General features: G+C 41.3%; 2 protein-coding genes across 5 annotated transcripts in view; one reads left to right on the top strand and one right to left on the bottom strand.

The window, feature by feature from the left end:
* Nucleotides 1-7,647, top strand: part of USP13 (ubiquitin specific peptidase 13) — a 50,204-nt gene extending 42,557 nt beyond the window's left edge. Inside the window, exons 18-21 of the mRNA XM_059478956.1 lie at nt 499-665; nt 1,148-1,310; nt 2,894-2,978; nt 3,627-7,647. Of these exons, the coding sequence (XP_059334939.1) occupies nt 499-665; nt 1,148-1,310; nt 2,894-2,978; nt 3,627-3,720 (509 nt within the window). The 3' untranslated portion in view covers nt 3,721-7,647. The remainder of the gene's footprint in view (nt 1-498; nt 666-1,147; nt 1,311-2,893; nt 2,979-3,626) is intronic.
* A 2,226-nt stretch (nt 7,648-9,873) lies between these two features.
* The window catches only part of PEX5L (peroxisomal biogenesis factor 5 like), a 102,423-nt gene continuing 89,549 nt past the window's right edge, over nt 9,874-22,747 (bottom strand). For all 4 annotated transcript variants that reach the window (XM_059479079.1, XM_059479082.1, XM_059479081.1 and 1 more), the window contains 7 exons: nt 21,841-21,957; nt 20,820-20,963; nt 19,886-19,956; nt 18,905-19,102; nt 17,420-17,585; nt 16,878-17,035; nt 9,874-16,242 (listed from right to left, as the gene is read on the bottom strand). In XM_059479079.1, coding sequence (XP_059335062.1) covers nt 16,038-16,242; nt 16,878-17,035; nt 17,420-17,585; nt 18,905-19,102; nt 19,886-19,956; nt 20,820-20,963; nt 21,841-21,957 — 1,059 coding nt within the window. In that variant the 3' untranslated portion in view covers nt 9,874-16,037. The remainder of the gene's footprint in view (nt 16,243-16,877; nt 17,036-17,419; nt 17,586-18,904; nt 19,103-19,885; nt 19,957-20,819; nt 20,964-21,840; nt 21,958-22,747) is intronic.

A 22,747-nucleotide genomic window follows, 5' to 3' on the forward strand; every position in this document is an offset into this window, starting at 1 on the left:
TTTGGACTCATGATTCAGCACTGAGAACTCCCTTGCCAGGAAAGCCCAGATTTGGTTGAGTTCACGCTTCACCATGAGCTTTTGTCTTGCTTGTGTAAATGGGGAATGAGTTTCACTTGGGCTTAGCAGACATTTTCAGATATTGAATAAGTTCATTTTACATCTGTGCACTGGGTTGTCTATTATCCTGATGCCATCATTGCTTCCATACCAATCTTTGCTGCTTTCCTGCAGTTGTTTCACTTCTGCAATGTGCTGACGTATTCCAGTCTGCTCAGTATGAGCACATGCACCTAGATATTTTGCAAAGTGCACATTCATTTTGTTGTTTTTAAGGCTTTCCACACATCTAAGTCTGAATTTAGATGCCAGTGAAATGAACTTACATTGATTTCAGGACTGCTTTTGAGGTCCTATGTGTTGTTTGTTCGTGTTTGTTGTTGACTTCCCAGTTAAGTGAGACAGAAGAAGGAACTGATGAATGTTTGTTTGTTCCAGACTTTGCTGAGCCATTGGTCATACCTGCATTTGGAGAAGTTGCTTCCAGTGGGGCAGCTGCTTTAGGAGCTGTAGGGTTAGATAACCAGCCTCCTGAAGAGATGGTTGCAATCATCATTTCCATGGGATTCCAAAGGAATGTGGCAATTCAGGCACTCAAGGCAACAGTGAGTTCATGGGTTATTGGTAACACTGAGGCTTTGTTTCATGTTCTGTGCTTTGTGCTTGTGGGTGCTCAGATGCCTTTGAAATGTGCAAATACCCAGTTAATGGATGGTGAGCCTGCCACTATCCTGGCAAAGTGTGGCATTCCTGACTTTTCTGGAGTGGTGAAGGTGCTTTGCGTGTTTCACTGTATTGGTAAAGTGTGGAAGGCAGTGAGGAAAACATACTTGTTGGAAAATAACCTAGGTGCCTGGAGACTGTGTCTGCAAGATAAGAGCAGGGGGCTGTGGGTCTTAGTTGTGGGACTATTTCTTTTCCATGTCAAGCATTTGCAGAGTGCTTGCTGAATACGATTTTCCAGGAAGGTAGAAATATCTTACAATTTTTAAGTGCTGTAAACATGATCCTTACTCTCTTCAAAGGCTGATGAGTGGCAGTGTGGTGTTAGAGTGTATTAAAGTCTGCTCTTTTGATTGTTTGGCAGAACAACAACTTGGAGCGTGCACTGGAGTGGATCTTCAGCCACCCTGACCCTGAGGAAGAAAGTGACCCTGCTTTGGACACCATGGATATGGAGAACAATGCCAATGCCAATATCCTTGCAGAGACAGGGTCAGAGGGACCCAGGATCAAAGATGGCCCTGGAAGTAAGTTCTGCTTCAGCTTAGACCTGGCTGCCATTCTGTTGTGTCACACCCACCCCGTTCATAGAGCTCCTTTCAGTTTTGAAAGTAGTTATTGTGGGTACTTTGGACAGGATACAGACAATTTACTTGCAGTCTTGTTTCTGGGGCTGATACAGCTCTGTGGGCCACTGAGTTCTGTGGGCTGTCATTGCTCAGAAAACTCTGCTTGGACTCACTGAATAACCAGAGCCCAAAGTTTCTTGCTACCAGAGCACACAAGTCTCTCTTGGCCTAGGTTTACTTTTTGTTCTGTTGCTATAAGAAAAAAAGACAAAGAAAAGCTAGAATATTTAAATCTTCAGAGGCTGAGCATCCTAAAGACAGCGCTGCTGCTACAGACCACCTGAGTTTCTGTCCTCCTGTGCTCTGCTGTGCAATTTGATAATCCCTTCAACCAAATTCCTTATTCACAATGCCACAAGTACAGTTGGTGACCTGCATGTTTTGTTTTCTTTTGGTTGAGATTCCTGTCACACTGCTGCTAAATAAACCACAAGATGGGGCTGATGTACAGCAGGCAAAGTGGAGAAGAAGCTCCTGGAGGTGTCACAGCACTGGAGTACAAAAGCTCAGTGCTGGTGCTAAGGATATCACAGAAAGTTTTTTGAAGGGTCTTTAGTGATGAGTTCTAATAACTGTAGTATGTTCTAAGCTTCTACTTCTGATCTTGAATGTAAAGATTTAGGGAAAAAAAATTACCAGGCAATTTGATTTTTGTGACTGTGGTTGCTACTGTTAGATTAACATTACAAATATCAACCTTAAATATTTTGGAGACATGGGAAACATTGATTATTGCTAAGTTAAAAAAAAAACCCCAAACTTGGAATAATTATTTTTTGTGGTACTTAGCCTTTATAGACTGAGACTCTTTACTGAGTGCCTGAAATCGTGATAACAAACATGATTTTGTGAAATAGCTCCAGAAAGCCCTCTCCAGCAAAATCCAGGCCCATGTCCTTATACAATACCCTGAAAGAAGGAACCCTTTCAGTTTTAGTGGTAATTCAGGTGAATGGCATGCATGGATGGGCATCAAGAAGCAGTGCTGCTCTCCAGAGACTTTAAGCATAAAAATTGTCCTTGTGTTAAAGAAGGAGCTTTCTTTCCTGTCCCCTCTTCTATGCTGAAATACAGACTTCTGTGGTTTTTGATTTATAGGAGATCTGTGATCACACATATAGACATAGCTAATTTGTGTGCAGAATGAACTCCCTGCTTGGCACTTTCTGTGGTGCTCTCTGTGAACTGGGAATGAATCTGCTGTTTTCTTTCCTAGCAGGGGCTGTGATCACAGCCCTGCTGTATGTGCACAGGTCTCTGTGGATTTGATTTGGATTGGTTTGATGTTTGACAGTGAATCTGAGCCACTAGTTAAGTTGGAAACATGCTGCAGTGTTAACAGAAACTGAGTTTGGGGCTGCAGAGTCTGTGCTGGGAGTGCTTAGCTGCTTCTCCAGTATTAGAAAGAGCATTTCCCCTGGAGTCATATTGCAGTGGTTGCAGTGAAATACTTAGAGTGCCATTTGTATTTCTTAAAACAGGGTATGAGCTGTTTGGGTTCATCAGCCACATGGGAACATCCACAATGAGTGGCCACTACGTTTGTCACCTCAGAAAGGAGGGAAGGTGAGTGCAGCTGGGGGAGACACATGGGATCAGCAAATGTTTGATTTCAATTGATTTGATCTGAAGAATCTGTACAGAGCAGGGCATGCTCATGGCAGACAATATGGGCTGTTACCATCTGTAGGCTTCCCACCAAAAAAAAGAAAATTGTCACAGATGTGATGAGTCAGTTCTGATCCCACTGATGTCTGTGAAATGTACCATTGGCTCTCCTGTGCTGGCCATTCCAAATCTCTCCAATGCCTCCGTTTGGGGCATTGGTTCTGGATCTGGCTTAGTTTGTCTGAGCTCTTCCCAACTTCCTTTTGTTGCCATGAATAGAAAGCCATGGAACCATGGGCTGATACCAGTGCTGCTGGTACTGTGGTGCTGATCTTGGCTGTGATTCTGATATGCTCCCATTATTTGACATTGGGAATCCCTGATTTTCCTTCATTTGAGCTGTAACTACACATTCCTCTGCACATCCCTCCTCCTTTCCATTCCTGACTCTGGTGGCTGGTTCAGCTGTTTTTCTGATCCTTTGTTCTCATTGCAATGCCTAATTTTAGATTTTAAACTCTTTGAGGTTTAGGTCTGAGAAGTCTCTGATAAATCTGTGGTGATTTTTAGACTCCTGGAATGTAATCAATCTTGTTTTCCTTTCAGATGGGTGATCTACAACGACCTTAGAGTGTGTGCCTCAGAACGACCTCCCAAAGACCTGGGCTACATTTATTTTTACCACAGGATACCAAGTTAGGCCTCAAATCTATCACCTGGCCTTAAGAAGCCATAAGCCTTTTTAACCTGCCCAAAAAAAGCCTACAATAAAAATCTAAAACCAACAAAAGACCCCTTAACCTTTGGACTGCCAAAAAGCAAAGGAAACCATGGGATGTTTATAGTGTATTTAAAAACAATCATTTGATGCCGCCTTAAGTGTTAGATGGAAGATTTCTATTAGGTGCTGTATAGGACATTGTTTTAAATTTATACACCTTACAGGCCATGTGGATTTCTGGTGGAGTTTGCAGCTAGTGTGTGGAGAATATGGAAGCTTCAGTGTTGAGCAGAAACAGTTCAGCCCAGCTCCTGCCTGTCCTGCCCGTGCATCCTTTGAAGAGCACAAACAGATTTTTGTGTCCTTGGTGACTGGGAGCCTGTGTTTGCATCCAGAGTCCAGATCATGTAGAGAAATCATTTGAAGGGAGGGCGTTTGTGGCTGTTCTTCAGAGCAGAATGTCCTTTCTCAGAGATCATTTTCAGTGCAGTGAAAAAAGTCTGAAGTTGAATCTGTTGGAATTCAGTGGTACAGTATCTTGATTTGACTTTTCCAGCTTAAGCCTAAGAGGCTGATGGAGACAGGAGCAATCTCTTGTCAGTGCCCTGTACATTTTTTGCCAAAGAGAAATTTTGTTTTTGCAGACATAGGTTTCTTCATCTTCACTTGAATGTTTATTTTGTAAGTTCTACCAACAGATTCAGGTTTACAGATGGCTAAAAGCAGCAGACTTTCTGACTATGAAATTAAATGCACACCCTCAGGAAAGGCAAGGCTGTTATTTAAATTTTGTTTTCATATGGAGGAGGTAAAGAAGGGTTTAATGTCCCATTATATTTAAGTCAGGGAATTTTGTATCTAGACCACTCATATTCCATCTGAAATCAACTTCCTGACAAAGTACTTGCAGTGCAATCCTGCTTTCTGCTAAAGATTGCTTAAATATTGACTTTCATATCTGAGTGTGGGAAATTGCTTAGTGAGTTTTCTGATTTATTGATTTACCCCTCTCTTCCTCCGTTAAAAAATCAAACCTAAACAACAGCAACCAACAGGAACAAAAAAAACCAAAACAAAACAACACAATAAAACTCCCCTTGAACTGATATTCTCACTTTCTTTAAACTTGCAAATGCATCAATAATCTGATCTCTTCAACAGACACCTTCTAAAAGGGGTCTGATATCTCTGGCAGGGATGATGGAGTGGGTAGGCAGGGGCTGGCCTTTCCTGTCTTTTTTTAAATTTTTATGGTGTTATTTAAGTGTTTTTCACAGGTGAGAATGCATATGTGTGTTTTAAAATTGTATTTGAAAACACTAATTCTAGAAAAATTACCATGGTGAGTGCAAAACCTTTCATGATTCTGGAAAAATAACCCAAAAGTTCCCAGTGTTGGACACTGCTTAGAGGCTGTTGCTGGAGTTGCCCTGTACAATGTTACCAAGCCCTCAAAATAAATTGCATCAGTAAAAAAAAAAAAAACAACCCAAAAAAACCCCAAAAACCCAACTTTTTTTGCAGGGTGCAAGAGAGCCAGAGAGATGTCATTACATTTTCTCTGCTGTTAGTGCCTGCAAGTTTTAACAGCAAAATTCAGGCAGCTACACACTACAGAAGATAACCCAAATTAAACATCTGTTTATGAGAAGGGAATTTTAGTTTTTGCATTGTCTGGGGAAAAATAATTCTCCCTCTGGTCATAAAGCCACACATAGAGCCAAAAAACACTGTTAGGATTTTAATCAGGTTTGGATCATAAAAGATTGTGAGAGAAATTCCAGTGCAATAATTCTGCAGAGTGTAAAGGTGTCTCTTTGCTGGGAGAGCTCCCTGCTCTTAGAGCTCTTGTGGACACATTAATGCAGTGTCCTGGCACATTAATGGGTGGCCCCTGTGACATTCAGCTGCCTTGTGCTTATCGAGCCACCAGCTCTGGATGAAATAAAAGCTGCCAGTAAATTCTTTGCTTCTTCCAGATTTTGGATATTTGAGGACTTCACCAGAAAGTGACAGGTTTGAAAATGGGATCAGCAAATTATGCAGTGATACATCTATTTAAAGTGAAAGAGCAAAACTTCTGTATATATGTGTGTTTCTTCATTCTGGCAGTAGAAAAAGGAGGAAAAACCTTTTTTCCCCCCTCCTTTAATTTTTAATTCTTTTTTTAAAATTCCCATGTATATTCCAAAGAAGTTCAACACAACAGCTTCCCTCTTGCCTCATGAACTTAAAGGGCTATCTAAAAACACCAAGATCTGGTGACTGCTGCCTTTTTATTTAGAAATATTGGGTAAATAAAGGCCAGCTGAGTAACCCCCATGTTCATTGCCCAACTGGAAGCATGGCTGGTCTTGCAGGGTCAGGGATGGAGCTGGAATCTTGCAAAGTGCTTGGTGCATCCCAGGGCTGTGATGGCTGTGCAGCTGCCTGGGCTCAGGAGGAACATTTGGGGGTGATAAACTGGAAATGGTGGCTGGAAGGGGAGGGCCCTTGGCTGGCTGTGGTGAGTGAATTGGAGCAGCTCAGGTCCTGGGGTTCTTCTCATTTCATCACTTTTGTGTTTTTCCTGCCCAAACCAAAGTTAGTCAGGAGTGCAGGGAGCAGTTTAGAGGAAAGGATTGCAGGTTTTCTAAAATTTAGCAGTTAAAAATATGTTAGAAGTTCTTCAGTCAGGTGCTTGAGGAATTACTTTATTCTCTCCCAAAACAGTGGCCTCCCTCCTTTTTTCATGTGGCTGGTTAAGTTGTCTCCCTTTTGTGATGGGTTTTGTGTGAAGAACATCAAGAACCTGGAGGAGCAGGATGTAAACTCCTGACTCCTCAGCCTAATGGGGGGCAGAGGAGTTTTGGGTGTTTTTAAACTCCAGCATTGCAGAAGCCCCACTCAAACAGACTGTACTGAGAGGATGACTGATCTGCCAGGCTGTGCCTGCTGCAGGCTGAATGTGCTGAATGTGCCAGGGCACAGCCTGGGCACACTCCCTGTGGGTGCTGGGGGCTCCGTGAGCTGGGAGCTTCTTGACAAAAAGGAATGGGGGAAGAAAAATCACTGTGAGCTGTTAGAGACAATCTGACCTGAGAATCACGGCAAGCCAGGACCTGGCAGTAAATAATGCTCTTATTTCTTAGACTTATTTTTACTTTTTTGTATGGTACATTTAGGTTAGGAGAGAGGAAGGAAGAAAAACTCGATAACTTTTCCTTGATTTCCTCTTCTCTTATTCCTAGCAGTATGCTGGATCCAGTAGACTCCTCATTCTGAGTCACAATCTCCTGTCTCCAAAACACATGTAGACTCAAACTCCTATTTAATCTTCCTAGCTAAAATATAATTAGGATAAAAATTAATTTATTCAGACCTGTAGTTTTAAAATAAGAGTAGACGTTTCTGAACTCCCAATCACTTGTAACTCCACTGGGTTCAATGCCATTACCTCTGACTGACTTTGGTGTAAGTGAAACCAACATCAGCCCAGTTCTAGATTCAGACAGCCTCCACCAGGTCACAGAACACATTCAAAATGTGGATGCATCCAGAGCTCATTAGATTTCCTTAGAAACCTCTCCCACTGATTCCTTTTGTTCTCTATCCTGGCAGCAGCCATTTTTATCCTCTTTGCTGTTCCCATGCATTGGAAGTCTATGCAAAATATGTAACTGGACATTTTATTGTTTTCCCTGTCGCCCTTCCACCCTCAATGGCTGAGATTGGTGTCTGATTTCTACTCAGTCTTCAGTGGTTTTACTGTTGTATCCTGGAAGTGTCTGTCCTGGTTTACTTTGCACCATTCAGAGTTGTTTGCTTGAAGCACTGTTAACTTTCTGGGGAGTATTTGTCTGAGATGAGAAAGGCTGTGAATGACGTTGTTGCAACCGTTTTAAATTAAAAAGAAATATTCTCACATCTGGTGACTGTGTGGATTTTTGCTTCTTTATTCCTGTCTGAACTGGAGAGGAATAGACAGAATGTGTTTTGATGCTGCCTCTCACTCTTTGTGTTCACATTTGGTGTTTTACTTAGAAAGACCCTGCAGAGGGAACAGAGAGGTTTGTGCGACTCTTGATTTCTTGTGACTCTTGGCATTTCTGTGGATTTAAAACAAGAAAAAAAGTAAAATCCCCAAGCCCCGAGCAGATATACAGCATGGCAAAAAATAGAAATCAGGTTTTAAGTTAGACTGGTTTGTTTGTTTTTAACTGTTAGGCCTTTTGATGTTCTTTGATCACAAGAGTTGGCAATGTTTGTGTGGAATAGTGCTGTCATTTCACTCCAAATTTCTGCTTTATCATGGTCTGTAATTCCTCATACTCAGAAATTTCTCCTGCTGCTCAGCAAAGAAGTTTGTTTTCCTCACGTGTAAGGACTTCGCATAGAAATGTGACTTTTAGGACTCTGGTAGATGCAAGAGGCTGAAAAAGAAGACTGAGGGGTGACAACTTTTTATAGGATCCCGGGACCAGCAACTGGAGCAGAGGTAAGAGGTAAATATGCTGGCCTCAGTGACACTTCTTGACATAGTAGGGGACATGTTCCATGCTGAGTGATAAGAAATGTAGAGATGGTTCAGCTTCTGAAGTCTAAACTTAATGATCTGTTTTGGTTTCTCTTCTATCGCAGATGTCCCTTGTGACCATGGCAACCCAAGCCACGCTGTTCACACCACTTGTGGTAACTGGGAGAGGTGGGAGAGGTGGAGAGTGGCTCCCTGTAGAAGCTAGCCAGCTCTGTTCACAGTTTCCAGGAGTTTCCTGTGTGGGATTTGTGCCTGGCTGTTGCAGGCTGTTTGTGGGAGGCAGTGTTGGATACCTGATGAGTTCCCACCCTCTGCTCCCCCTCACTGAAGTGGGGAGTTGCACCTTTGTGTCCCTCAGGTGTACAAGCCTTACCCAAATAAGAGCAGCACTGACAGCCTGTAAAATTACTGAAATGCTGTAAAATCATTGAAAACAGTTACTGCATGACTGACAGCTGTTTGGAGTGGGTGATTATGTTTTCAGATGTCTTTAGCAGTGATTTTTGAGCAGTTTTGCATGTGGATTTGGTACTGATGCTTTTCTCCCATTGCCTTTGGCTTTAGGACAGCAGTGCTGTGTTCCTGATCTGGAGCACACAACCAAAGGTTTTCCTGCTGCTGCTGCTTTGTCAGTGCCTTTGAGCAAAAAGAACTAAACTAGCAAAAATAACTAAACTAGCAAAAAGAACTAAACTAGCTTTAATATCTCCAGCAGAACACACCAGTGTCAAGAGCCCACAGTTAATTTTGTCCTAAACTAAGGTTTAGTGTGGTTTGTGTGTCTGTTCCCTTTTGTTCCTTGGTGGAAGGTTCTGGTTAAAGCCATAGGTTTTTGCCAGTTGTTTTTTTCTGACAGAGCTTTCCTTCTGCAGGCAAACCATGGCTGTGTGTTCTGTTTGTTTTCTGGAGCAGCCCCATGTCCATGGAGAGAATCCTGCTCTTTCCATGGTCCTGTGCTGCCACTGTCCCAGCCCCTGCTTGGCTGCCAGCTTTCCTGTCCACAGCAGCGCACAGGAATTTTTGTCCCTTGTGTCTGTGCTGATGTTGGTGTCTCACAGCAGAAACACAGAGCAGGAATGACATCAGCCTTGTCAGCACTTTCACCTCATCCCGTGGAGGACAGAACTGGGAAATGCTGAGAGCCAGCTCCTACAGTGGTATGTGGGAAATTGCCTGAGTAGGGATTTCAGTCACTGCATGTTGGCTTTGCTTTTCATAAAGGTTGGTTTCTGATATTATTACTTCTGTTTTAATTATTGCACAGCCTTCAGGAAAAATTCTTATCTTCTTTTTTCCCATTTTCCTCCTATGGGCTGTATGTGCAGAACCCTTTGGGCCAGGCCTCAGCTGGTATAAATTCCAGTTGTAAGTATAATTGAGCAACATGTCAAAATAAAAATCAATTCTAAAAATAACTCTGCCTCAGAGAAACAATGAATTTAGGAAAAATGAGAACAAAAGCATATTCTGAACTTAACTTTTAAGCAGAGAAGTATGTTCAATTGGTAAACAATAGAATAGAATACCTCATTGAAAAAATCCTTTCAGTTGGAGACTTAGATCCCTCTTTTCAGTTTAAGTAATTGAAGTCAAGACCCTTTCAAGTTGAAAAGAGATTTTGATATATTTGAAGCCACAGACAAAGTTTATTTTTAAAACATATTTAAAAATTGCACAGTTATAAATACAATTAATAAATACAATTTAATATGTGGAAAAGAACCCAAGGAAGGCATGCTTCCATTACAGTACAAAAATACTACATTAAGTGTGGTGCTTTGCAAATAGTCATCTATGACCTTAATAAATTTAACACATCCAGTATGCACATCATTCTTTTTTGAGGAAATAGATAATTTTGAACAGCAGTGCAGGGAAACACCAAATTAAAGCATCAGTAAACTATAGTCTGTGTTTAATATTATACACAGCTGATAATGCACGAAGCATACAGAGGCAGAGTTACCTGTGGTAAGAAACTGACCTTGTACCCAGTAAGTTCTTACATTCAGATGCTGAATCTGGGTCAGTGTGAGCCTTGGTAAGGGAATGTAAACATTCAGGTGTGGGGCTGAGCTCCCACCCGGGCAGTGCTGCCCAGCCCTGCCCTGCACTGCCCCACGGACCCAGGGAGCTCTGCAAGGCTGTGCAGCAGCAGCAGGGCTCTCCAGATGGCCCAGGTGAAAGGATCTGCCAACCCTGGAATCACTTCTTTCCTCTATGTTGGCTTAAAAATAAAGCCAAAAGAACTGATGCAAGATTGCAAAGGTTTTCAAACAGTTTACAGCATATAGAAGAAGCCACACAGAATGCCTCTCAAAACTATATAGTTTTATTTTACTCTAGATATGTTATACTCTGATATATAAAATATATTTATAAATTTTTTTTTTATTTTCCTGAATTTACAATAGCTTACTGATATTAAAAAGGCTATTTAAATTAAAGGTTCAGCCAATGTCAATGGCATTCTGTAAATGTAGAAGGGGAAAAGAGATCAAAGCACATCAAGTCTTGACCATGCAAGCTTGCTCAATGGGCTGTCACATATTGCAAGCATTTGTAAAGTTACAGCATATTGTAGGAAAATTTAGATTCCTTCTGTCTCTTTACCTTGCCTAAAACCTGTTACTTTGTGGGCTGAGGCTCTGAAGCTTCCCATGGATTCTCTGACATGCCTATTTTTCATTTTCCTACCTTTGTTCAAAGTGTCAGTGATCTCTTCATGCATGGCACTCCTGTTCTCACTGATTTATTTCACCAGTCCAAAAATCAGTAGAACCATAATGAAGGAATCTGATTCTAGCCTAGGTAAGGTTTGAATAGTAGATAATACTGTATTGCATATCCACCATTTTTTTTCACAACGTGCAGTGCATTTTGTCTTACCATTTTTGTGAATACTTGGTATATTATTAACATTTATTACATAGATTCACTGTACAGACTGCTAAGCTGACAACACTGGTGACCAGAAATCACATTTTTTCAACTGTGCAGGTAATTCATGCGAAAATAACTAATATGTTTTGTTTTGCAGATGCAAGTTTGGGCAAAAGAGATCTACAACCAATTTATGCTCTGCTCCATTTCTCACTGGCTCCAGCAGACAATGATTGAGGCCTCAGGCTCTGGCTGTACCAGTGAGGACAGCTGTTGTTATTTCTGCCATGGAGTGCTCTGTGGATATTCCTAGGATAGCTGGCTCTTCTGTGGTTGAGACTAGAGGTGAAAATGTGAAAATCCAAACAACCCAGCTTCACTGTGAAAGCTGTGCAGATTTAGCTTTTTAATTCTTGAGAGGGTCCTGCTCTCAGGACTAAAAAGCAGGACTAAAATATGTCTGCAAAAGCTGCTATACAGATGTCTGTTATTAATTAAACACTTGGAGCAACAGTGAAACGCACAACACAAAGTGAATTCTAAAGAGGGGATTTTAAAAGGGCTCTGTGTTTGGTCTAACCTATTACAGGTAATATGAACAACTCAGATATGAGTCTGGCAGACGCAAAGGACTTGTAAAATGTTCCACAGATGATGTGAATCAATAGTTTAGGAATAGCCTATGTGTGAGCCTTCTGCATGCATTCTCTAAACACCTGCTCAGGTAGCGTTGCTGCATGCTGGGGGTTAATATTGCAGAGTGGTTACTGGTTAATGCAGTTGCATGCAATATTGTCACATGAGCTTTTGTGTCATTTGAACCTCCCCCTCGATGTTTTTACAAGTGCTGTGATTTGTCAGATCATAAGGAAACGCCACTAGACACAGGTATGTTTATGTAGGTGCCTAAAAGTCAGATTGGTTCTTCAAGCTGACATAAAGCAGCCTGTGGCCACCAGGCTCCTGTGTCATCCCAGTTCAAAGAGGTCAGGCAGCCAAGAACCCTTTGCCTTCATGGCAAAGCCTCACTCCCTGCACAGTCTCTGGGATTCCTGCTCTGCACCTGCAGTGGTACCAGAGCCAGCCCTCTCCTGCAACTCCTGCATGTGAACTGGTCATGCAAAGTGCAGACTCCAGGCTTCTGGGTTCAGCAGCTTGATGGATCAGGCTTCTAGGTCATAACTATTCCTAAAGTTTGCAGAGGACAAGGACAGTCCCAAGCTGGGGTTAGGAAAACTTAGGAAAACTTTTTTTTTTTTTTTAATTGCATGAAATATAAAGTAGAAAAAAAAAAGTTCGTTCAAAAACTTGGAATCAGTTGCCTGGCAGTGATCAATCACCTCTGGAAAAAGAGAGGAGTAACAAGAAAGGGAAAGAGGAGTGGGACATGGTGATACACCATTGCAGCACTCTAACTGGGCCTCACCTCATGGATGCTCCACAGCATCCTGAAATGCCTGAGTCTCTCCTCTGCTGAAATCAGTAAAAGCAGCTGTGTGAAGCTGCTTCCCTAGACCTGAGCAACCTTGTGTTTGTGTCACCTTCCTGCCCAGGGGAGGGTGACCTGGCCCCTGCAGTGGGAGGCAGTGATTGCCCCCTGCTCCCAGGGAGTGCTAGGAATGCTGCTCCCATCTTCCTTCCCTCCTTGCACACCTGGGCAGGTCAGGGATGGCAGGAGGCTTTGGCTTGGTCGAGCTCCCAGGGAGTGCTGAGAACAGGACCCAGATTTGCTGTCTCTCACTCTCAGGCTCAATCTGCTACTGTTCAGCACCCGCCTTATTTATCTTTATCCCACCTCATGCTTGGTTAGAAGCACAAGGATATGAATTTTCTATTCAGGTTGTTAATATGCTGCAGCCTCCTCATGTTTCCCATTGCTGTTTCAGGCAAATATACAGACTTGTCCTGAATATTTAAGGAAAGCCAAGAGGAGGCCAGATCAAAGCTGTCTCTAATCCTGCCTGCTGCACTGGCAGTGCTTGGCAGAGGGGGGCTGAAGGAGGATGATAAAGCCCAGGATCCCAAGGAATGCCCAGAAGTCCCAAAAGTTGCTGGGCTTGACCTGTTAGAGTGAGGTGAGCTCAGTCTCCGGGCACTGCCCCACAGCGACCAGAGCTGTGTGAGATGTGCCCCTGTCCCCTCTCATCTGCCCTGCTTTAGCCTCTGTCAGTGGCACACAGGCTAACTACAGCAGAGAGAGCAGCTGGGATCAGAGCTGGGATGGGCTGGGGGCTCAGCCTGCCTGGAGGGCACAGTCCAGCCCTGCTGAGCTGTCTCAAGGTTACACACACAGCTCCTGCCAGTCCCATGGCTGTGGACATGTGTCAGCAGATAAATGCAGTTTTCAGCAGTGCATCCCAGGATAAACCAAGAGCTACCTCCTTAGTCTGTTCTTTTTGGAGAGGATCGGACTTGCATAACATTTTCCTAATGATTTCTGTGTTACTCATCCACAGGCTGGAGGAGATGTTTAGTGAACTGCCACAAGAATCAAATACCCCTTGTCATTCTGACTCTGAGAAATACTTTTTTCTTGTTGTTGTTAATTTCAAAGATACAAAAATAAAGTCCCTGAACAGCTAATTCCTCTGCATAAGCACTGATTATCCTACACCCCAGCACAAAGGATATCCTAGAAGAAGTTGTGTGATGGCAGGGCATCAAGCAAAACCTAAGCACATATGCCTTTGCTTTACAGCCTCTCCTCAAAGCTGCCTCCCTTCTCTCTTATCACTTCCCAGATTCAATTGCACTGCACCTTCTGCTCTGCCTTATCAATAAAGAGCTGTCATCACACATCGCTGTCAAAGCAAAAGAGCAAACTGTTGTCAGCAGATATGCACACAGCAGCCCACTTAGCCAAAGTGACATTCCCAGCACTCCCATCCTCAGAGAAAGCTGCAGGAATCAGTTATGAAACACCTGATAGGTAAACAGAAATATATGTGTAAATAAGGAATTAATACAGCACTCTCAAAAAATTTTGGTGGCTGTTTTGTCATCTCTACTCAGTGGGAGAGAGTGAAGAGTAAGACTTTTATTTTCCTAATGACAATTATTTGTATTTAACAACCTATAGATGGTGATTAGATGCAGTGATTACACTGTCTTAACATGGAATTTTCCTTCAAGTGGTGGCTCAAAATAACAGACAGCTGCAAGAAACTTTAGGTTTGTACTGGTGAAACTGTCCAACTCCTACAGAGCATCTTTCTCCGTGATCTGTGCAGTTGGATTTCTTTTTTTAGACCTCTGAGCTGGATTTTTCTTCTAATGTTGTTTATAGGAAATGTGCTATTTGTCCCACTTTAACACATTTCCATAGCTACTCTGCAAATTGAATTCCTGATCAACACATCCAATAACACTTTTTATCTTTTGCTATTCAATAAAAATATTTAAAATATCAGCAAATGAAAATCACCTCCTAAAAATCTCTCTGCCTTTTTTGATTGACACATTCACCCTGAGCTAAATGTGTTTGATTGTAGCTGAATCCATCCATTCATCAGGGATTGGTACTGCCCCAACCCTGCTCCCCATTCATCCAGCCAGGGAAAATGAAAATAGTGTGTTTATGCACACATTTGTGAGCAGCCACACATACTGGTGCTATCTGAGGATTTTCTCTGGTACCATGGAGGTCGTGGAGACTTTTGCTGCTGTTTGCCATAACAGCAGGATGGAGCCTTGGTCTCAATCCTACAGGCATTGTACAGACCAGTTTCTTCAGGGAAAGTTTTCCCTTGAGCATGGTCTGCAGGCAGTAACTCCTACAAATATTTTTCTTCATTTGCAACAAAGATCTGTAGCTTTTTATGTTCTGAAATGACATAATTTGCATTCAACATGTATGTGCATGCACATGCATGTATATGTGCAGTACCTGATGGATGCATATAATAATCTTTCTAGCTGTTAATGCAGTTTATACTGTATTTGCATTTTTAAACATAAAAATATTGAGAATCTTCTCATTACATTTCAGGAAATTATATTTGGTCCTCTCTGCCAACAAGGCCATCCTGTACATTCCATTGTTGGTGACTAAAAGAAAAGCATAGCACTATTTTACAAAAAGAAAGATTAAAGTGCATTAAGTACACAGAAAGGTGCAGACCCTGCCATGAGCTCCTTCAGACTGTCCCAGATCAAGGACAGCTGGTTTGAACAGCAACAATTCCAGTGCAAATTGCCTCTTCTGCTGGCAACACCTGGCTTCCCCAAATGTACCTGGCCTCGCCCCATAGCCCTGCATGGACTGTGCTCCTCCTGACACTGCACATGGCTTATGAGCCTGCACAACTGGGCCCAAATTTATCCAGGTACCTTTGGAAGCAAAATATTGATTGCCAGCTAATAAATACATTCAAAACAAAACACATCCCTATATATGTATCTGTTTTCAGAGCTGTGTTAAAAATGGACCTTGGGAAGATTTTTCATCAAAGAAACCAAAGGATAGGGAATCCCCAGTGTGGGGCAAAGTGGTGTCAGCATAGTGCAATGAGCTACTAAGCAGGTTCCTTGGATGCACTGCTTGCCATTCTAAGGTGCAATAACCATTATCTAGGTTTCTTCTTAAGATACTTTTCTTTTTACAGCTGTATGTATATAGAGAGATATAGCTTGCATGGGATGGAGATTCTTCAGAAATTGTTATTTCATCTAGTTCAGGGCTTTGTCCAATTAGCCACAGCTCATTTCAACCCTTTGACTTTGAATTTATTTACACTATTTTTGTGCTTTTGAACTTTCCCTTTATGAATAATGTCTGAAGGAATTCCCCTACTGATCTACAGTCATGATCTTTTGGAAAATGTGGTCATTTGGGGATGAGTAATAAAAAAGTTCTCTGTTTCCTAATACAATTTAATCAATTTGTGAATCCTTTTTATTACGGCTCTAGATTAAAAGCTCTTAAGAGAATGTCTAGATCACCCACATTGGCAGCTTGGAATAGTTCTGGCTGGTCCATCATAGACAGAGCAATCCGAAGTGCTGCCCAAATATTGCCTGATAGAGCAGGGTGAGGAACATTCTGCTGATTCCTGCTTTTCCTTTGCAAACTGAGAGCAGTGAGGAAGTTGCTGACAGCCTCTCTGTACGGAAGAAGAAAAAGAAAAAAGAAACAAGCATTATAATTTGCTTAACAACTACAGGCAAACTTTCTAAAGTTCCATGCCAGGCTTAAATACACTATTTTACAATGTAAAATAATACAATGCGTTGTTCTTGCTTGATTTTCATCAAACAGGAGGGCCTGGCTTGGGGTAACACAAAACTCAGTCTACCCAAACATTTGGGGGCACTGTCTGCATTGCAGCAAACTCCCCCCCTTCATCTTCCCTGTCTCACCCTGACAGCTGGGACCCTGGAATATCATCTTGAATATCACTTTCATTCCTGTAGGATGTCTTTGATGGCCCTACTAGAAGCAGTTTAACTCAAGTTTTCCTTTAAAAGACAGGCTCTTACATTTTCTTTTACAGAGGCTCTTAAGAGCAGGACTATTTTAAGTGCAAGAACAATCCCACTGATTATAAGAGTACTTACACATAGAGCTAAAAACCTGCATTTTAGTCCTCTGTAAAATGATATGACAACATTTTACAATAGCTGAGATTATGTAGCTATATTCTGATTATTTTTTTCTTAGATGCCTCCAGCTTGAGAATGAATTTTCCCTTGGCAGTTGTGATGTCTGACTCTTTGTTCACACATCTTTTATGCTCACCTGTATGCCCCTAGGTTGATGCAGCTTATCCCCAGGTTGTACCTGGACCTGATGAAGCCAGGCTGGATTTCCAGAGCTCTTGTGTAGGCTTCCACAGCTTCTTCACTGCGGTCCCCGTTTGCCAAGGTTGCCCCAAGGCGGTTCCACAAGGTATAGTCCTGGGGAGAAAATGGCTTTTCTACTGTAGGTGTCAAAATCCAGACATAATGTCTCATTTTTGCTTGCAAAGGAAGAGGACTGCATAAAATAGTAGTATTGTATCTTAATTGACAAGGAATGTGAGGCTCTGACTCGTGATCAAAAGCAATTTTATGTATTTAATATCATTAATCAGCACACAGGTAGGAATTGGACATGCATAAATCTGCTCCTAAACAGAAGAATGACCATGTTAATTATGTCTTGTAATTAACATTTCTATTTTGGGTTTTAAAATTTTAATAGCAGAAGTGACATGTCATTAATAATAGCCTGATCCAGACAGGAAAGTGGAAATGGCCTGTAAAGCTAAATTTAAAAAAATGTAAAAGTTAAAAATGTACCTCTGGTCGAACAGTTAAAGCAGCACTAAATGCATCTATTGCTCTGTTAAATTCTCCATTCAGGTGAAAAAGAACCCCAAGTCCTGTCTGCAGGTCAGGGTCTATCATATCACCATTCTGGTGAGCAGCCTCCAGGTACAAATCCTTTACTTCTTCAAGCAATGAGCTAGACAAGGGAAAAACATAACTTACAGTTATTTACAAATATTCCAATGTTGATTGCATAGCCTGAAATTAAAATCTTTGTAGTGGATTTATCAGAAGTGTTAAATTACTAAAATTTGTGAATGAGCTTCTTCATCACGACAAAGGTTTATTTCAGGGTGCTGTTGTAAACTTATGTCTGAAATAAAAAAAGTTCATCTATGAAATGAAGTCAAAGTACAGCCATAAACTCAAGTGGAATGACATGAAGGTTTATTAAAATTATTCAAATTAGATTAATTTCTCAGACATAAAACAGTTGTTTACTGGCAAAAATAGTAGTATTTTTAAGAGAAATACATAAGGGACCAGCCAAGACCCTTGAAGAAAGATGCCAAAACATAAGACTTCTGTGCCCACTGTAGCTTCTTAAAACCTTTGCACTGACAGCACCAGAGGTCAGCAGGATGAAGCCAAAGTAGAATAACACACTTAGCAATTAAGCAGAACCTGCATATTTTATTTTTACTCATATGAAATTATCTTGTCAAGCCAAGACTTGTAAGTGATGAGGGTAAAACATAAGGCCTGTCTTCAAAATGACTAGCAGTGAGATAGCCTGAGTGGTTTGGTTCTCTAAATCATGTTTATGCCTTTAATGACTTTATTATGCATCTCACAGTCCAGAGGTACTTGTTTATGGTTCTCATGAAATCATGATGAGGGGCTGCCAAATCATGATTTTTTTTTTATTTAAGATGGCCAAGATAAATCAAATGGCTGTGTTGTCTCTTGATTAGAACCACAACAGCTTTTAAACAAGCAGGTGCCACCTCCCAGTATTTTCAGAGAACCCATGTTGCACTGCAAAATTGCTCATTCCTGGATTCTGCTGGGCTGGGATATGGAAAACAGCAGGAAGAGTGAACAGTAGGAAAACCACACACAGGTAGAGCTGGATAAAGGCTCAGTATGGATATGGAAGCAGCTGAAGGATGAGGGTGCAGGATGTGGGAATAGAAAGGCAGGAGACAGGGATGGAGGAAAGGGATGGGATTTGAAGAGAAACATCCTTTTTAAGCTGTTGTTTGGTTGTGGGGTTTTTTGGCTTTTTTGGTGTTTTTGTTTTTTTTTTTTTAATTTCCAGGGATGGCATAAAAGATAAAGCCTTCAGTCATTAAATCAAATGTTCCCTGTTGGCTTCCCTCTCCTGCTATTAGAGACATGTCTTCCAATATAGAGAACAGGCTGGACTTCTACAGAACAAGGGGACACAGCAGACACCACCAGTTCTAGGGTTATCATTGGTATTTCCACTGTGAGGATTTCCACTTCATTTACCTTTCATCTGCTGTCTTAGACATCCTCCTTGTCAGTGCTGGGGACCCTTTTTTGCTTCTCACTATGTACTTGTATTTTGGATTTTGCTTTATCCAGTTTCTCAGGGCTTGATAGGCCTCTTGTTGATGGCCAGTGTTGGTGTAACTCACAGCCAGGGCCATCAGGGCTTTCAGGTTGTTTGGCTGCAATTCCAAGCACCTAGGCAGAAAATAAAAAATGCATTGAGATATTTCTGCAGCCAAGCACAATGCTTGAATTGTTCCAAAGTAATCCATGTGAAGAAAATCACAATTATCACTGTTGCTCTTTTGAAAACTGGGGATGAGCAGTTTGGGTTTTTTTTGCTCCTAAATCAGGTAACCCCTTGGATTTCTATCCAGGTAAGCTAATAAGGCACACATAAACAAGTTTGAGTATCCTTAGGAGAAATTACTTCATGGTTATCAGTGCTGATGCAATTGAATATTGCTTCAAATGGAAACTTAAAAACCCATTACAGAAAGATAATAATAATAATGCTGATGTTTTGGAGCTCACATTTTACGTACAAGAATTCTGTGATCTTTACATCTCCATCAACCTAAAAGTGTTGGCAGTTTAGCATTCAGCAGCTGAAGGGAGCTCACTCCAATTAAGAAAACCTCTTCATTAGAGGACAGACTACAGAAAACATGCCAAGTGGCTGGAATGTAAAAAAGGCACTTCATTTGCATCGTGCCTAACTCGTATTTATTAGGCAATGTAACTTTTCTTTCGTGCATGTACTTGAATTACTCCATGAAATATTTCACTTATTTAATAAAACAGAACTATCAATCACTAGTCATCCCTCTGAAGTCACTGGGAGTTTCTATATCTGTCAATGCTCTACTCTGCTGAATAAATGCTTCTCATTCCAAGGTAGGAATGGCATTAAACATCCCCAGGTCTCCAATACCCAGCACTCATCAGACCCCAGGTTTAGGACAGATCTCCCTCTACCTTTGGAGGGCCACGATGGCTGCCTGCTCATTTTCATTTTCTGCCTGTGTAATACCCAGGAACTGCCAGGCCTGCAATAATAATAACAATTTAGTTTGTTACATTTATCCAACTGCAGAGTTACAACCAATATCACTGTTAAACACAGGGGTGAGGAAAAGCAGCAGATATGTCCAGCACTAAACACAGATTTTTCTACAGTGTGCACACCAACAGTCCCAATCAGTGCAGTTCTGAATATCTTTGGGGCTAATAAATATTCATAGTCAATGAATGTATGGGCATTCTGTCAGTGTATAATCACATGCTAATCTCTTAAATTTGAGTTTCTGTACATTTTAAATTTTGCTTCAATTTTATGGAAAATATAGAAGAAGAATTATTTAGTTTTATATTATATATAGGGGTTATTCTAAATATATTATATGTATATTAGATATTAGGGGTTTCTAGGGAGCTTGGGATTCTCTGATTTTTTGAAGTATGCTGTTTAATTTAATGTAGAAGGAGATTCAAAGAGCCCTAGATACAGCATAAATATTTTTAACATTTTACAGAAAACAGACTTTAAATATAAACCAGTTGAAAACAGCAACATTGAAGAAATTTATGTAACTTTAAAAATTTTTCAACAGTCTTGTTAAATCAAAAATATTCATCTTTTGATAGCAGTGTTTATAAGACAGTTTGAAAATATCAGGATGTGAAGGGAAGGTTTGAAATACTTCAAACAACAATATTTCAAAACCAGATTCTCATCCAGTGAAGAACTCATTGTTATCTATTTAAAGGTACACACTAATTCATAACCCTTGGAATCCAATGTTTCAGTCAGTCATGCCTGGCACAGGTTTGAGCCCAGAAATCACTCCCTCTCTCCCTGCTGCAGGGAGCTCCCTTTCCCTTAGCCAGGAGAAGGCAGAGCAGTGAATACCTCAGCATCGTTGGGCTCCTGGAGAATTGCAGCCTCCAGGTACAGGATTGTAACAGGCAGGTCACCTTCTTTCATTTTTTTCAGTCCTTCCTCAAAAGCACCAGGCCAGTCTTTGAAGGGATTGTCAGTGTGGAAATAATAACCCTGGAGCAGAGAGATAATGGAGCCGTGGTGAATGGCAAGTTGCAGGGAGTGACAGGTCTAAAAAACGCAGTGACTCACTGCTTTCCAAATGGTGTAAACAACCTTTGCTCTGTGGAAATGGCACCAGCTCCCCCCGTGGGATTTCAATGACAAAAAGTGGAAAAAGTCACATCACCGGGCATTTCTGTTTCTGCTCTTTATTTTTAATTTAGCTCTGCAGTTGTACATAGTGGTGCTTGTGCTGGGCTCTCCATCACAGGCAATGTCAACATCTCACAGTGCCCAAGAGCAGAGCTGAACCTCTGAGTCCAGGACATCCAAAGTGGGGGTAAAGAACACACCAAGCAGCTGAATCCCTGCAGTGCTCATAACCTCACAGCTGCTCAGCTAAAATCCTGAAATCCTCAATTAACCTTCCAGAGACACAACTGTGCTGCAAGCACCTGAGTTTGTTTTAGTATTCCTTGAAGTTTTGCCTTTTTCTCTCATCACTGCAGTGTAAAGGGTGTGTGGTAATATCAGCTGCATAATAGAAATCAAATTAAATATGGAGTGGAAGGAATGAAGAAAGGAGAAGGAATCTCCATAATTTCTATCCTCAACAGTGTTTGAATGTGCCATCCCAGGTATTTTTATTTGGTGCTTTTCCTTAAGTGCTTGATTTCAAAAGTGCTCATAAATCTAGTAGTTACTTTGTGATCCCTTCAGCTGAATTTAGGCTGTGTGCAAGCCTAAACAGATTCCCACTGTGGCAAGGTCTTCCAAATCTGCCCCACCCACGGGCAATTAAAGAGGATGAGCTCTTTGGGGTACAATTATCTTTCATGTCCAAAGAGCTGAGGCTCATCTCAAAGCTGCTCAGGGGAGATGGTGTTACCTTCTCAATGGTTGAGATGGTGACTTGTCCTGGTGCTTCCTGGTTCTCTGAAATCCAGTTTCTGCGAGCCATTTCTTCCCACTCTGCTTGCATTTTATCCCAAAACTCTGTGTCAGACTACGAGAAAAGGAGGAAAAGAGAAAATGAACAAAAACTCCAAACTAAAAGTTTCTTTGTTTTTTTTTTTTTAAACAACGTTTGAATTTCTTTCTACCAGTGGTCTGAGTGTCAATTTTGCTGAGCAGTATTAATTCTATTAATAATCACATGGACTGAAATGCTACAGCTCCTGTTTGGAGTTCCAGATAATTAAATCTCATCTCTTATATTGGAATGCATTTTGTCAACAGAGCACTCTTTATCTCAGAGGCAGTGTATGTCCTGTTTGAAGCAGGATTTGCAGCAGCTTACACTACATCTTATTGATGCTAACAGCAAATTGTTACATAAAATTTGAAGGCAATCAATGCTGCAAGTCCTTGGACAAAGAAAAGAAAGAAAAAAAAGGAAAATCAACTAAGTGCATATGCAAAAGAATAACAATAGATAAAACAGCTTGAAAGAGAGCAAGCATTGCTTGCTTTGGTATATTCAGCATAATTTTCAGCTGTGAGAAAGAGAAATGCCAAGCTTAGACAGAGGGTGTTTGTGCAAGGGATGTAATACAAATTGGGCTTTTTGACATAGTGGAGAATTGTATACTCTGCTGAGAAAGGAATCTACAAGAGATCACAGAATCATACAGTCAGATTAATATTCAGCTCAAAGATGAGGGAAAAATGCTCATACAAGAGAAGGAGAAATTATGAAAAACAGATGAGATTTAGGACAAGGAATGAGATTAGCAACAACCAGAAGGAGGGAACAACTGTGGCTACTAGGAAAGGATGCCAAGAAACAGAAATAG

The sequence above is a fragment of the Ammospiza nelsoni genome, chromosome 10 (assembly GCF_027579445.1).
Source record: "Ammospiza nelsoni isolate bAmmNel1 chromosome 10, bAmmNel1.pri, whole genome shotgun sequence".
Classification (NCBI taxonomy): domain Eukaryota; kingdom Metazoa; phylum Chordata; class Aves; order Passeriformes; family Passerellidae; genus Ammospiza; species Ammospiza nelsoni.